The following is a 15,459-nucleotide window of genomic DNA, read 5'->3' on the forward strand; positions in this document are numbered from 1 at the left end:
AAATCCTATGGGGCGGAAGTAAAGGTTGACTTTTAAGGTCAGCGTTGTACTAATACACTCGATGAGGGAAAGCCAGTCGTGATGCTTTCCGTCTATTACATAAAAGAACAAGGTCAGCTCTTGTTTTTAGTGCTGTCACGCTCGACGTAAAGGAATAATCTCTAAGAATAAAACGTACGGCTCTGTTCTTAACAGACTCTATTTTTTTAATTAAATAATCTTGCAATGGGCTCCAAATAATGCTCGCATATTCTAGTTTTGAAAGAATAAAAGATTTGTAAGCTAACGATCGAACGTCACTTGGTGCTAAAAACAAGTTCCTCCTAAGATACCCTAGAGATCGATTCGCTTTGCTCACAATATGATCAATATGCATTTTCCAGTCGAGATTATCCGTTAGAAATACTCCGAAGTATTTGTAATGAGTTACATTTTCAAGAATTGCACCATTAACTTTATAATCAAAGGCAGACTTAGACTTAATTGTAGCAAAAGTAAGAAGCTTGGTTGCGACATCTGCTGGAAGGGGGTTCCAGTCGTTTGATGCATGCGGGATAAATGAATAAAAAAAGTGTTTGTTTTGCAGCGGGTTAACCAACTTTATTCTGATGGTCCAGACGGGAAGAGTAATAGTTAGGCAATGTAAAGAAATGGTTTCGCAGCGACTGATGATGATATACTTTATGAAACAGGCGAAGTCGAAAGAAGTTTCTACGCAATGACAAAGAGGATAACAACAAGGTGGACTTCATGGATGATATGCTGGCTGTTCTAATATAATTAGACAGAATAAAACGAACGCGTTGTTTTGAACTAGTTCGAGAGCTTTATGTGGAAAAGCGTGGTTAGGATACCAAATACACGCTGCTATTCCAATTTTGACCGTACAAGAGTGTTACAAAGAAAAAGTTTTAAGTTAACTGGAGCCGTTCTGGAAGTTTCGTCGTAGGTATTCTAACATGCGGTTAGCGTTGGCGGTTATTACATCGATATGAGGTGTCCATGTTAAAGTCGATGATATAGTAACACCCAGATAACGGTACGAGTTTACAGATTCAAGTTGAACGTCGGTTAGTCTATATGCTGAAGGGCGCGCGCCTTGCCGGCAAACTCGCATTAGTTTGTATTTGTTAGGGTTTAGTTCCATACGCCATTTTTCGCACCAAAGAGTAATATTTTTACTTAAATCAGATTGGAAAAGGCGTTCATCATCATCATCATGAGCTTCCCGATGAATTATACAATCATCTGCGTATAAATGCATGGATGGGGAAACACAACTTGGTAAATCATTAATGAATATTGGAAAAAGAAGCGTGCTTAAAACCGAACCTTGGGGCACGCCCTTTACCACATCAGTCAGAGATGAATTATTGCCATTTAGAGTTACATATTAAGAGCGGTTGTGAAGAAAACATTCTTGCCAGGTTAACAAATGAGGATCTAGGTTTAACGAAGAAAATTTAAGCATTAGTAACTTATGATTAACCTTGTCGAATGCTTTAGAAAAATCGAGAAAAACTCAGTCAGCCTGATGGTTTTTGTCTAGTATAGCATGCAACGCATGGGAAAAATAAGGCAGCTGTGTTTTGCAAGCAAATGAGCGACGGAAACCATGTTGAGCAGGAGCGAAAAATTATTTTGATTCTAGGTAATTAAAAATAGGAGAGTACAGTATGTGCTCCATTATTTTACAGGGGATACTTGTTAGTGAAACGGGGCGATCATTTAATGGAGAATGATTGTTGCCGGACTTATGCAGTGGAACCACCTTCGCAGTTTTCCATTCCATTGGGAGCGTTCCACACTCAAGAGATTGTTGGAAAAGTTTGGCCAAAAAAGTAAGGATCAGTACATTTTAGTTTGTCTTAGAAATTTTGAGGTAATATTATCACTTCCACATGACGATGATACATTCAAACAATCGATTAACTTTACAATTCCAGTAGGTTCCATGGCGATGGCAAACATTGGGATAAAACCCCAACGGGGAAAGTCATAAAATACACTTCCATCACATACAAAAAAAACTATTTGAAAAAAAAAAAAACATAATTAAACATTGATGGACATTCTGCCGGAGGGATTAACGCCCCAGACTCATCGCTAAAGAAATTACGGTGTCTTCATTCATCGTAACAGTCTTCCAGAACTTTTTGGGGTCATTTAACAAGAGGCTGGGTAAAGTGTCCTTAAAATAGTTTTCTTTGACGTCAGATATAGCTTGGGAATATTGACCTCAGCCGCAAAGTATGCGTCCCATCGATCAATCGTGTTACGTAATTCAGCTAAACAAAAAAAGTCGCTGTTTTTTATTGGAAAGACTGTGTAGGGTTTTAGACTATACCAAGGAGCTTTAGCATCAGATTGAATGCGCCTTACGGGTACATGCGCATCAATCCGTTCGTCACTTTGAAACAAAATAATCTCCAATTTTCCTGCACGCTTCGTTGATCAAATTGTGGCAGATATATGTCTAGATAGCTGCACAGTTTTTTGGTTAATAAGATCACAATTGGCCTTATTGGAAGATACTTAAGGGAAGATAGAAGGTCAGGGTGTGTCGACAGAATTAAATCAAGTGTGTTCGCTGCATCATTGGCATACCTTGTTGGTTCCTTACCAGCTGTGTCAAATCAAAACACGCGCACAAATAAAACAAAAATGTTGACTCTGAGGTGAAACAGGTCGAAACGAAGGTGGGTCAGACCACTTGATATGAAGAAAATTAAAATCTCCCAATAAAAAAATAGGAGAACTAGAATGCTGACAAGCATTAGAATTCATAAAGTCATGCAAATCATCAATAAATGTCACTGCGTTGTTTGGGGGGCGGTAGCAGGCACTCAGTAAATTGTTTTGTGTTATTTAAAGTGATACAAGCACAAACGATTTCTAGATAGGAAGCAACAGCTACGCAAAATGAAGGTATGCTCTGCAATACGGCTATGAGTCTAGCACCCTCACGTCTATCGTCTCTGTGAAAACGATATACATTAAGTATACGTTTTATCACCTTGGGAAATTTCAGAGCTGCGTACATATTTACCGAGGCATGTTTCCGCAAAAAAAAATTAGGTCTGCGTTTGTTGAGCTTACAACAGAGTTGAGCCGATTTCGTTTATTTATAGCACTTCTTATGTTAGTAAACGTAACTGAAAAAGATGGAAAAAAAGTAACATGTCCGCCACTGGTTCTTGCGTGTAGCTATGACGCTTCTGACAGTACCTGCGCGTTAGAAGATGTTGCCCGATCTTTACGAGCACGGGTGCAATAGGCTTGTTCATGTGCACTTACTCGGTCATGGTCACCCGAAATAGTTTTGGCACGAGTCAGTCTTTCTTGAGTTTATTCATGTAGCTTGTCACCGGCCCTACTTCTTCCGGACTGGGAAGTGCTAGCAAGATCATTTTGTGCCTCTTGTCGTCATCAATCCGAGAGCCCGTAAGCTTACACCTTCGACAATTTTCGTCATCCCACACATAAACATCCTGATTAATAAACAACTTATCATACTTAAAATATACTTTATCCTCAGGTCTTCTTTTATCTTTAACAGTTGCCCATAACTGTTTCCGGGTGTTCTGAATTTTAAGCAAAAAATCTTCTGATATTGAAATTTTCGCTCCCTTAAATTTTCTTGTGTTTCTCAGTAGCTCAATTTTTTCGTTGAAGTGAATACAGTTTGCAGATTCAATACGAAGAATAAATGTCAGATGCGCACTCAGCGAAACCTGTTGCATCTATATTCATGCGAATTACTTCGGAGAACCAAGCGCTGCAGACTCGGGAGGGAGTTCGGTGAATGTGTCTACCGAAAATGAGTGTAGACGGAAAAAGCAGTTTGATTTGCGACAGTGAGCATTACATAAGCAAGTGACATGTCATCATTACTATTACAGTTCCGACTGTTTCTTATAAATTCAAACAAAATGTCAGCCACGTCATTCGGTGAGTTCCCTCCGTACATTACAGGGTTTGGCTCTCTCGAATGCTTTGCGAGAAAGTTGATGAACTGGAGATAGCTAGCGTATTTCTAGAAAAACTATTCCCAGAATCGTACCTCAGCATCGTAAAGAATATGAAAACTTTCTAGAGACAAGAGTGGTGCAGGAGTTCAATAAAATAAATACTTAGTTTTGCGAAACCATCTTGCCGTAGTAAACGTATATAAAGTTCTCCTAGGTAGAGCTAGTCATTACGGATGATTGTGCCCATTGCATAGCATAAACATTTAATTTGCGCATGACCACATCCGTCTCACATTGACTGTCTGCAAACATCCACATAATAATTTCTTTGAACCTAAGTATTTCAAGATAATACTTAGCGCGAGCTGTTTAAAACACCATAACACTTTTTAACACTAACAGAAAGCCTCTAGTGGGCCACAAATTAAGCAGTCTTCACTTGATTAGGAAGAGCAGTTACACATATTAACCTTGAAACTAGGCCTGCACTGAATTGTTTTCTTAAGTTGAACCTGCTATGCTCTGCTCACTATATAAATCTTTGCAGAGCCGACAATGTGGAAGTTTCAATGTTTTTTTTTTTACATTCCACATCTCCCCACTGCTGGGCGCGATAGGTACATAAGATTGATGACACCCATGTAACACAATGCTTATTTTAAGAATTTGTTTGAGTATAGCGCGAGCGAAGCCATCTCCGGGAAGTTATTTCTGAGACACCATCGAACCTACATCCGCGGGTTCTAAGTTCACATGTTAATCATGTCTGCAGAATCCTTTTTGTAATTGAAACCCCATCGAACCAAAGATTTGAATACGTCTTTTTGCATTTTAGGCTTTGTAGTGCTCTTGCTGTTTTACTTAATGAATAGGTAAGAAGAATGCTTATTTCGTGTTGCAAACCTAACACCTGGTGGCACGAGGACTCCCCTGTCGTGACACTAACCAAAAGTCACAGGCAGGGAAGTACTGCAATGCTCTTGCTGCTGGGATTACCTCCCCCATGGTCCTGGCCAGACCACAGGAGAAGGTTGACTCCAAGCTTGTGGCCATTAGTATCTCCAGATCCTAAGGAACCCAAGTAGTTGAAAATAAAAACAAATCAAACTCAAGTACTTGGCAGAGAAACATTACAAAGGCTAGGATATTCTTTCGTGATCAGCATATAGGTCCTTTTATTTTTCCTACTTCGTACCCTTACTAATAAAACAATCTTTTGCTGCCACGGCCATAGTCACCCACGAGGACAAGGCCATGCAAGCCTTGAAATGATGGGTACTTAATTAAGACAAATGGTTACACACCTTCGTTTAACCCTCTTTCGCCCAACCTGAGAGATTTGTCGAATATTCACATTCAACTGTAAAGTCCATGAAAAAATACAATTGCAATGGAAAGATTTTTCTACCCTCATGCTCAACGAGTGTCGAATGGGGATACTACTCCAGTTCATACACTCACCGAGCATGAGGGCAGAGTGTAGCAGCAGAGGGTAGGTGTCTGCATAGAAAGATTCTTTTTGGCGCACCAAGAGGCTAACCGGTAAAAATCGGTACTAATCGAATCAAAACGCCAAAAAAGCGCCGATCTCGACTTGGCAGTAACAGTGGCACACAGTATCGATTTTACTGACTAAAGGGTACTCAATCATTATTTTTGGCTACCTAATCAAACTAAATATTCTACCCGGCTTGCTTTTTAGGAAAATCTCTAAAGTTACAACAACTATTAAGACAAACAGTAAAAAAAGCAATGGAAAAACCAACAATTGAATTTGCCTGCTCTCCAGTAGAACGACATCTATGGCAGGCAGACCTGCAGAATGAGCAAGCAGTCTAAAAGAAGGGGTATGTCCTATGTATAATTCTTCTCCGTTCTGCAGAGCAAGTGCTGGAAGAAAGTTTTACGGCATACATTTTTCACAACCCTATTTCTTGCAATCAGTTGAGAACAAGTTCGAGCAGTGAACTTGTCCTCGCCACCGGCACAACGTTTTAGTGATGCCCGTAGAGACTCAAATAAATTTGTGAGTAAAAACAAAGAAGACCAACCTTCATGAAAACATCTGTATCTGGCGGGGCTGGGGCGAAAAGTAGAGATGAACAAATTTATTACAAGTGATAGATTCATATAGCATAAACTCAAGTATAGCGGGAGTTTTTAGGTCAGTGATGTGTTTTAATTAAACACAGAAATGGTTTGTTTATAGGATGAACCAACAGCCCCTGATTTGCATAATTGTAATCCACAGGGTGAAAACAATCGCTAGTGTGAGTTGGTCAAGAGAACGCTCGCAGTGTTTAAAAGCTTCGTTCGATTTACAAGCACCTCCTGCACCAGTCCAGAAAAGTGTAGGGCGGTGCACTTCATGTTAGCGATTTGGCGAGCGACGAGACAAGCGACAGCTACGAGGACCCGCTGTCGCTCAGTCAGCCGGGCGACGAGACATCCTTTGTGAAAGTAAAGGGAGGAAGACACCAAGGCGAGGAGCGACGTCTTCTGGAAATCCAAAAACCGAGCGATCAACCAGCGACAGTGAGAAATCACCGTCACTCGTCGCCGGTACTCGTAGCTTGTCGCCGTCGCTCGTCTCGTTGCTCGCTGAATTGCTGACATGCAGTTCAGAAAGGCATTGGGACCAGCCTCGCATCCAGTCATAACCACAGTATTTTTTTTTGTTTTCTACAGGATTTGGTTTTACCACAAAAATAAACTAGGCATCGCAAAACGCTCATTCTTCGCCCAAAGGAAGCGCTAGAGGTCACAACCAGAGGCCAAAGTTTCAGCCCGATCCGATACCTTATACAAAAGCTATAAGGAATTTTCTGAAAACGTCGATGGGAAAATGGCGGCCGACGGAGTTTTCGAATACATGGGACTCTATGGGCAGCCACAAACCGAAAACGGGCAAAAAGGGGCTCCATTTTCCCATTGAACTTTTCAGAAAATCCCTTATAACGTGTGAATAACGTATCGCATAGGGCTGAAACTTTGGCCTCTGGTTGTGACCTATAGCGCTAGCTTTGGGCAGAGAATAAGCGTTCGCCAATGCCTAGTTTATTTTTGCAGTAAAAAAAACAAAACTAAGTTTTTTTGTGACACCCTGTACATCGCTTTTAAGCATGGCACCTCGTTCCTCTTCTTGATTTACATTTTTGGTAAATGAAAATCGTGATTAAGCACAATTATTTTAGCTCAAAATTGTCACGAACACTTGGCACACATGTTTGAATTGAAGCGCGCCCAACATAATTTAAAATTAAACGAGAAGGGGACGAGATTCGCTTACCGTTTCACGGAAAGACGCCTTCGGATCCTAGGCTTAACATCGAAGACGTCAGCGGTCGGCCGATCGCACGAGGCCTCGAGGCCAGCCGTTCGCGCCGCGCTGACCACGCCTGGTTCTATGAAAGGTGCCGTCGAATTGAGAGCCAGAGTCGCTAAACATCTGTCCCATAAAACGTAGAACGAGCCGTCGACTCGCTGCGTCTCCGCGACGATGGAAGCCGCGGCAGCGGAACCTGCGGAACCGGAACAACCGGAAGCTCTCGCCGACGCGACGCCGGCGGCGAAGAAGTCACAATAAAGCGCCGACTTCGCCGAGTTGGCCGAGTGCGAGCAACGGCCCGTTCGCCCATGTGGACCGGTGATGCGGTATCCTCGGCTTGGTGTCGCGGTCGGTTTGTTGACGTGCACGTTTGCTTTGCTTTGCGGTACGGTTGATTCGGCTGTCGAATACTTGTGGTGCACATCATTCGAGACAGTCGCTCCAAAACGTCGCCCTGAAGGGGTGACCGAGGAACTTGTGTCAGCTGAACGAACCGTCTATGTTGCGTTTCGACATGTATGGCATATATGTAACGATACCGGTAGTAAATGGACGTTCTGTTGGAAGATGTCGGTCGCCTTTCGGCATGTATGATTTGGTAAAATGTGGGCTGATAAAATGACGCTGCTGATCATTATGCAATCAAGTGCTTCCAGATGTATTTCAAAATATTAGCGAAATAGCATACAGAGAAATCCGTTCTACGAAGAAAGCAACAGACGCTGACTTCCACCCGCGGCCTTCCTGGCACACGACTCCGTGTTTAGCCAATCCTAGCTGTGCTTCCTAGATAACGGAGCCGAATGACTTCGTTATGGTGCTTTCTCAATTAACCGCAAGACTGATTTTAAATGCAATAACAGTTCTCAGCCATACCTCCGCACTTCCGTGGCCGTCCTTCGGTGTGTAAGTAACGAAGTCACCATTGTCTGCTGTAGAAAAACCATATGAGCCGGAGCGCCTCTACTCCGCAGTCGTCATGGAAAACAAAGTGAAAGGTGGCTTGCGTATGCCGGGGAACACTTTTGAAGCCTCGTTTTTTTTTACATTTATACTAAGGATAAGGTTAACATGAATCCAGTGCCTAAATTTTTATATACTAAGATGACAATTGCCCTTTGAAAGCATGAAGGGCTTACGGCAGATTCCCCAATCCCAAAATATTGTTCGTCCACTCGTCTGTCTATTTCCCGCTAAATGTAGCGGTAAAACGGAATTGGTGCATACCTCACGTGGCGTTCATTCGCGTGACCTATGCAGTAATTCTATATCTGATAGGCATAAATATCGCGTGACCTGACTTCAGGAGGTCTATAAACCAATTAAGTTTCCCACTAATTCTAGCGTGAAAGTTGATGTCATGGGACCTGCCTTCACTTAACCTATGCACGAATTACATTTCCTCGCTCAATAATGAGGGAATTTAATAAAACTAAGGAGACTTCAATCCTTGAAACTGCACTATAATGTCTTCTAAATAATTTTAAATGATCGCACCTTAAATACTGTATTTCATAGATTATTTGATGTTCAAATTAAGGTCACTGCCAATTCTTCACTAAGACTGGTCACCACTTTATCGCTTGCGGAAATGACCACATTAACAGTGTTTCAAATGTTATCTTTAGAAAACGTGCTAAAGATGAAAATAAGTAAGACTAAGAAAAAAATATGATGACCCAAACATGCAGAAACGACATGCAACGATGAGTCTTATCTTAGACATCAATATATCCTTGATAAGTCTAAGAGCTCATGTGTTCGTTTTAATCCTCATTCGCCTCTAAAAATTATGCAGAATACCTATATTAGGTGGGCGAGTTGTTCTAGTTGGTTTTGATACATGGCGGCAAACAGGCAAAAAAACAAAAAAATAGGACAATATGACATAGAGTAGAGGAACACAGGAGAGGGCGTACGCCCTGACCTGTCTGCCTTTCTTTTATGTCCTCGTTTTTATGGCAAATTTTCCACCGTGTATCAAAATATCTACACAATATGTTGTCTACAGTAATTGCACTAGCCTTTTGCACATTCTATATTGATGATTATTGCAAACTACTTTGATATCAGACATTTCTTACCCAATCTGATATGGGATACAACAACTCGTAAAAATATACAGAAATATATGTATTAAAACAAAGTGTGCGTACCTCATCTTAAATTCTTCCTACAATTCGAGCACCCAAGGTTTGTTTTGATGATATGATACCTTAAAAAGAGTGGTTGCCATTGAAAACTGAAAACAACTGCAACTGAAATACAATGAAAACAAAGTTCCAATTGAACACACAACTTTCTTCGTCGTGAACTTTCATTTCAGACGTATGAGACGAGATCTGTCTATTCGTGGCTTTTAAATATGCTTTAACTAAGAAAAGATTCAGTGAACCATATCCGGTCGCAAGGCGATTCTGATCATATCACTGTTCTAGTTATTCCGCTCATTTATAAATATTGGCACACACTCAGCTCGCCGGTTCGGATTGTGACTTAAAGGTTAATTTCTCTCTTGGCTGGCGAAAAACAAATGACATCCTAGAGCCAGGCGAGAGGAACGCTTCTTAGCTCGGCATTATTCTCATGCGGAATTTCATACTCAATGACTACACCGCACTGGAGAGGGGTTTGGTGACGGTCGTACTTCTAGTTGAGGATGTAAGACCAGAGACAGATTACGTGTACGTTACAAAATAAAGCACATGCCTTAACTATAATAAAAATATGCGGTAGCAAATATCAGAAAATTTCTCAGTTGACGGCCACGCTTTTTCATAGACTTAGAGTCCGCCTGAGAACAGAGTAGGTGCAGAAAAAAATTTCTAGCGGTTCTCAAATATTTTATATTTTATTTTGTAACACTCCAATTTGCATACTTCATATTGAAATAATTGCACATAAAGTATTTTCCTTGGTGCGCTCAGTAAATATAACGCCAGGCAAAACGTATGGAGAGAAAACATACCAGAGCAGTTCTAATAAGTATTCAAGGCCTCCTAATAAATGCATTTATTTCTCAAAAATTCCTGTGCAAAACAATTAGGCATATCATAATCTAAACATTGGGATAAGGAGAGTATAATGTTTCCTAACCAGCTTGTATACATACTTTCGCTCCTTGTAATACGATGTACTTATCCAGTGAACCAAGTGCAGTACCAGATAAGTGTATAGCTTCGCTACTAAACTAAAAAAAAATGTATCGCGAAGGACGCTGCAGTTGCGTTGCTACGTGAAACCTTCTAGGTTTAGCGCAAGCAACATCCAGGCATTTCTTTCCAAACTGTGCCTCTAGGTTTTTCCAGAACCGTACATTGGGAGAGTTTGGCCAATAGGCGGAGCAAAGGCCGCAGCGCCGAATATTGCCCCCGCGGTTAGAGCGTAAACTAAATATGTGACAACGCGTCGACCAATCAGCCAACCGCGACGTCACAATATTTGAAATGACATTTAAAGCGTGAAATAGAAGCGTTCAATCTCGCAGCAGCACGACGCCGACGACGTTTAGAAGATGCCACACCGGGCGTCGGCGGTGCCTCCATCTAAGCCCTGGGTCTCGGTACCTCGGAGGCGGCAGCTTTCTGCTTTGACTGGGTTACCTCTTTGGAGCCTGATGCCAGGGCCGGCTTTTGGGGTGGGCGAGCTGTGCAGCCGCACAGGGCGCCATTCATAGGGGGGCGCCGAAAGGGCCGCCGACTGAAAATGATATTATGACTGTGAGCGACCCGCGAAGACTCCGAACTCGCAATGCCGATCAATGTTGCCAACTCAAAATTCAGAAACCCGCCCAGAGTTCCAAAAACCGCCCAATTTATAGTGTTGCGCAAGAATGACTTTATAAAGCATTTTATTTCTTTAAATGTTTTAGAACAAGTATAAATATAAAAAAAAATATTGTTAAAAATACTCTTTTTTTACTTTACTTCTTTTACTTGTTTGACTTAAAACTGGCGACAACAGGTGGTATTAACAACAAAAAGATGTCAGCGGGAAAACTACACGAAAACTGCTAAATTGGCCACACTGATTCCGATCTCTTTCATTGATGTTTTCTGTTGGTGAGAGACTGGCCGTCTCATTGATCACGGTAAGACATTGCATAATTGATTTCGAGTTATTTGCACGGATATCTTGAAGTGCATTTGTTCCATTTCCAGTGAACTGATCACTGCGTAACCCCTTTGACTGTGCGTGCACACCTGAGTAGCTGAAACTCAATTGTCATGAAACGAACATATGATTACGTAACGACTGCTAGTTTCTAGAGTCTAATTGTTAATGCTCAGTGTGCACGTGTTGCTGGATGTAAACTGGGTGAATTTTCATCGGTTCGGCGACTGTTCTTTGCGTTGACTTTGGCCTTGGGGTCCGTATCACGTAATCTGGTGCTATGCCTACGGTACTGCATACACAGGTGCCACGAGCTACTCAAAAATATTGTGGGATCTACCGAGGTCACATAAGGAGCGCCTTCGGCTTCTTTTAGACAGTAATTTTTGTGTTCATGAGTTTCGGGTTTTTAATACTATAAATCACGACCATCTAGCTTGTTTTTTTTTTAAAGTATTGTTACAATAGGCATTAGGGGTAAAGTATTGTTACAATACGCACTGGTATAAAATTTATATTTAGTCTGTTGGTTAAAATTTCAGTGCTATGCCACTTCGTCGAAAGAAACCATCAGGAGCGCAGTACAGAAAACGAAAATTTGAACAAGATTGCGGATCCTGGAAGAGCGGAGACGCCCTGAAAAAGTATGGGAAAGTACGGTGCCTGGAACGCGTCTCCGACTGGTGTGTTTACCGCGTCCAAAAAAGTGGTCCCTCGATTTCCGCTTGATGACGTCATAGAAGCGTCATGCTGTCGCCGGTCCCGATCCTGGCGGCGTCCCAGCAGCGGTGGTGTTTGTAGCAGATGCCTGATATGCTCCAAGTCGCTCTCAAGTGTGGTGGTCCAGGGAAGTTTCGGCAGCCAGAAGTTGGGACGCCATGACGACGGCGGCACTCGTGTTCAATAGTGCTACTCGCAGCCTTCTCGTTAGCATTTCTACAACCAACCGCCAGGATCGCGACATGCAACAGCATGACACTTCGGCTTCTGTGACGTCATTTGTTGCCACTTTGGGACAGCTTTGAAGCAACGGCGGGATAGGACGCTAAACACACCAGTCGAAGACGCGCTCCAGGCGCCATATGAAAGTACACGAGGGCCGCTCAAGTTCAAGTGAACCAGCAGAGGGAGAAACATAGAACCAGAGCAGGATAAAAGCTCGACAAGCGAAGATTATTCCCAAACAAAGGAAATTGAGACATTGCAGCAATATCCGGACGACGCCGAGGGCTCCACTGCAGTCTGTGGCACTAAACAAGATAGTGATGACACATCGAATGAGATAAAGGCCGCCAGCGACGAACTGTCTGATCCTGTATTATGAACTAAGCTGACACCACAAATCCGGGACGCCATAGTCAGCCAAGGGCCTGCAAATATAGAGAGCAGCGCCGTTTGTTTTTAGGATGGGGTTCTCGACTGACAACGACAAAATCGCTACTATTCGCGCTGGGTCACTCTGGCATGTTTACTACCAACGTGATTCTGGGTGCGAAAATAGAGGGGGGGGGGGGGCGCCACGACCGCAGTTTGCCCAGGGCGCTTGCTGCTCTAAGGCCGGCCCTGCCTGATGCTTCGACCCCAGTGAGCGACAGCACCATCATGCTCCTGGGGCTCCTTCAAAAAGGCCAAGAGGATCTGCAGCCTGCCGAACGGCAGGCTGCAGATCCTCTTGGCCCGCCGCTGACACGCCTCAACGAAATGTGGAAATCTTCAAATTAGTCTGACATCTTCCGCAGTAGCAACAATCCATCTCGTCGTCATCTTGCATGCATATACTCATCGCATTATCATGTTCCTTAGACGCGGCACCGCGGGCCTTCATGGTACAGGCCTTTCCGCAGTGCCGCCGCTCTCCAGAGCCAAATAAAGATATTACTATTAGTAGTAGTAGTAGTATTAAAACAATGCAAAGGGTGAGGCGCGCGAGTGTCTTGAGACGCGGTTTGCTCGGCTCGGGTTTAGACGGTCCCGCACGGCTCGTGCGGTCGCTTTGTCAGTGCTTTCCTTCCCCCAGTCTCAGCTGAGACGCTGTTTCTAGCAAATCAGCCTTGGTTTGGAACACACGTTCGTTTGTTCTAGCCTTGAACATGGGCGTAACGAAAACCTCACATGCGCCAAGTTTTCAGTCACAGAGAGTTATACCTTTTCACTCTAGCGACGCGAAAACGGCTTAAATTAGTTGTGTCACATATTTAGAGCTCATGATCGCCGCTAGGGGCTGTTTCGATGCCTGTGGTTGGCCCCGAGAGGCGCGCCTATTCAAACCAACGTATGGCCAAACTCTCCCAATAAACGGCTCTGGGTTTGTCCACTCCTCTCCATCCTCTTGATTCATTGACCTACTGAATTTCTAGGTTGGGTCGGCCTTGTCCCATAGTGTGGGCGATGACGGATAGCGGGTAAACCAAATTTATGTTGGGGTCACGTGACATCATCTTACGGGAAGCCGATTCTCCGCACAATTTTGCGGAAAAGCTGAATTTCTGCGTAAGTCACACGACATGGTTATGTGACATTTTTTTTCCGCTCAATGTAGTGGGAAAACTTAATTTCTTTTGAAGTGGCGTGACGGCAATTTGCCTACAACATCTAGCGGGGAAACTGAATTTGAGTATAGGTAGCGCCACTAACAATAATAGTTCCTCCAAATATAGCGGGAAAACTGATTTTTGTTTGTATAGGTCACGTGACATGAAGCCGCTGGACGCCATTTTCACCGCTAAAGTTAGTGAGAAAATTTGATATTACGTTTTTTGACGCTTCAGTTCAAGTGAAAACTCAGCCCGTAAACGTTGCGCGTCAAAAGTAGCTGCAGTCACCTCAAATCAAAACAGCATGAAGATACGTGACTTTGGCTGCAGTTCTCCAACAGAACATATTTTTTGTCTGCATGTCGACGCAGGGATCTTTCCAAACTGAGCTACTTCCACGTGCCCGGGAAGGAGCCGCTTTTGACCTGGACTGTGGGAGACGTGATTGACAGAGCGACTGACTTATTCGGGGACACCACAGCGGCCGTTTACACTCACCAGAACATCAGCAAGACATACACGGAATACAAGAAAGACGTACGTATAGACTCAGATGATCTACTCAGCGCGAGACCCACTTTTGTCATTTAAACATTCAGTACGCAACGCTTCACAGGGAAACGATTGATTCGCAATGTTGTTGCTAACGATAAAAACATCAACGCAATATTGCAGTTAACGATAAAAACATCAACGTAATATTGCAAATGAGACGTCAGTGTCACCTTATTTTCATGTTGACATGTGACGCCAAAATGTTGCATGCCATAGTGGTGTCAGATGACGCCGCAGCGTCACGTGATGTGAGGTCATAATTGTTTTTTTTATTTAAGGAAGAATAGTTCGTGTAATTTCTTTAGTATGAGCCATACGGCTCAAGACAACACTTAAAATAAAGCATGGGAATCTCAGCGTGTCCACTTGCACCGAGAAATTACTCCAGACACCATGACTCGTGCCTACGTTAAAGAGGATGGCAAGAAGATCAAAGCTATGCCTCTCTTCGCCTTCTTGAAATGGGCCAAATCATGCCTTAGCACACCACTCTCTGTACAAAGAGCGTCATTACAACCCATATGAGGGCACGGTAGTCAAAAACCTGAATGCAAAAAAGAAAGACGCATTACTCCTTCTTTCGTATAATCATACCCAATTCCAAAGCCCAAGAAGCACGTCCGTCATGTCAAACTGAACTGAAAAATGTCTGCGCGCTAATTCACTGGAGATTGGTTACTATAGCTTTTAGGAATATAAGTCTTTAATAATTTTTGTTATATTATCAGTCGCATTCCATTTATTTCACGGCCTTTCTGAAGTCAAAGTCAGATTGAGGTCGGCACTTTGTGCGTTTATTTTGAAGCTCGTTCGTCTGTTTTGTGGTGTTGAGTTTTGTATTGTAAAGTATTCCGAAAAACTAAACCTCATACCTCAAGATAATGTAAAGTTTCCTAAGTAATAAAATATGTGCAGGATATATATGAATCCGATGGCTTCCTTTCATTCATTCATTCAT

General features: G+C 42.8%; 1 protein-coding gene across 1 annotated transcript in view; it reads left to right on the plus strand.

Moving 5' to 3' along the window:
- The window catches only part of LOC120848313 (medium-chain acyl-CoA ligase ACSF2, mitochondrial-like), a 261,125-nt gene that overhangs the window by 76,223 nt on the left and 169,443 nt on the right, over positions 1 to 15,459 (plus strand). The window contains exon 2 of the mRNA XM_042288177.1: positions 14,318 to 14,483. Coding sequence (XP_042144111.1) covers positions 14,318 to 14,483 — 166 coding nt within the window. The remainder of the gene's footprint in view (positions 1 to 14,317; positions 14,484 to 15,459) is intronic.

This window comes from Ixodes scapularis, unplaced genomic scaffold (genome assembly GCF_016920785.2).
Source record: "Ixodes scapularis isolate PalLabHiFi unplaced genomic scaffold, ASM1692078v2 ptg001212l_1___fragment_1__unscaffolded, whole genome shotgun sequence".
NCBI lineage: Eukaryota > Metazoa > Arthropoda > Arachnida > Ixodida > Ixodidae > Ixodes > Ixodes scapularis.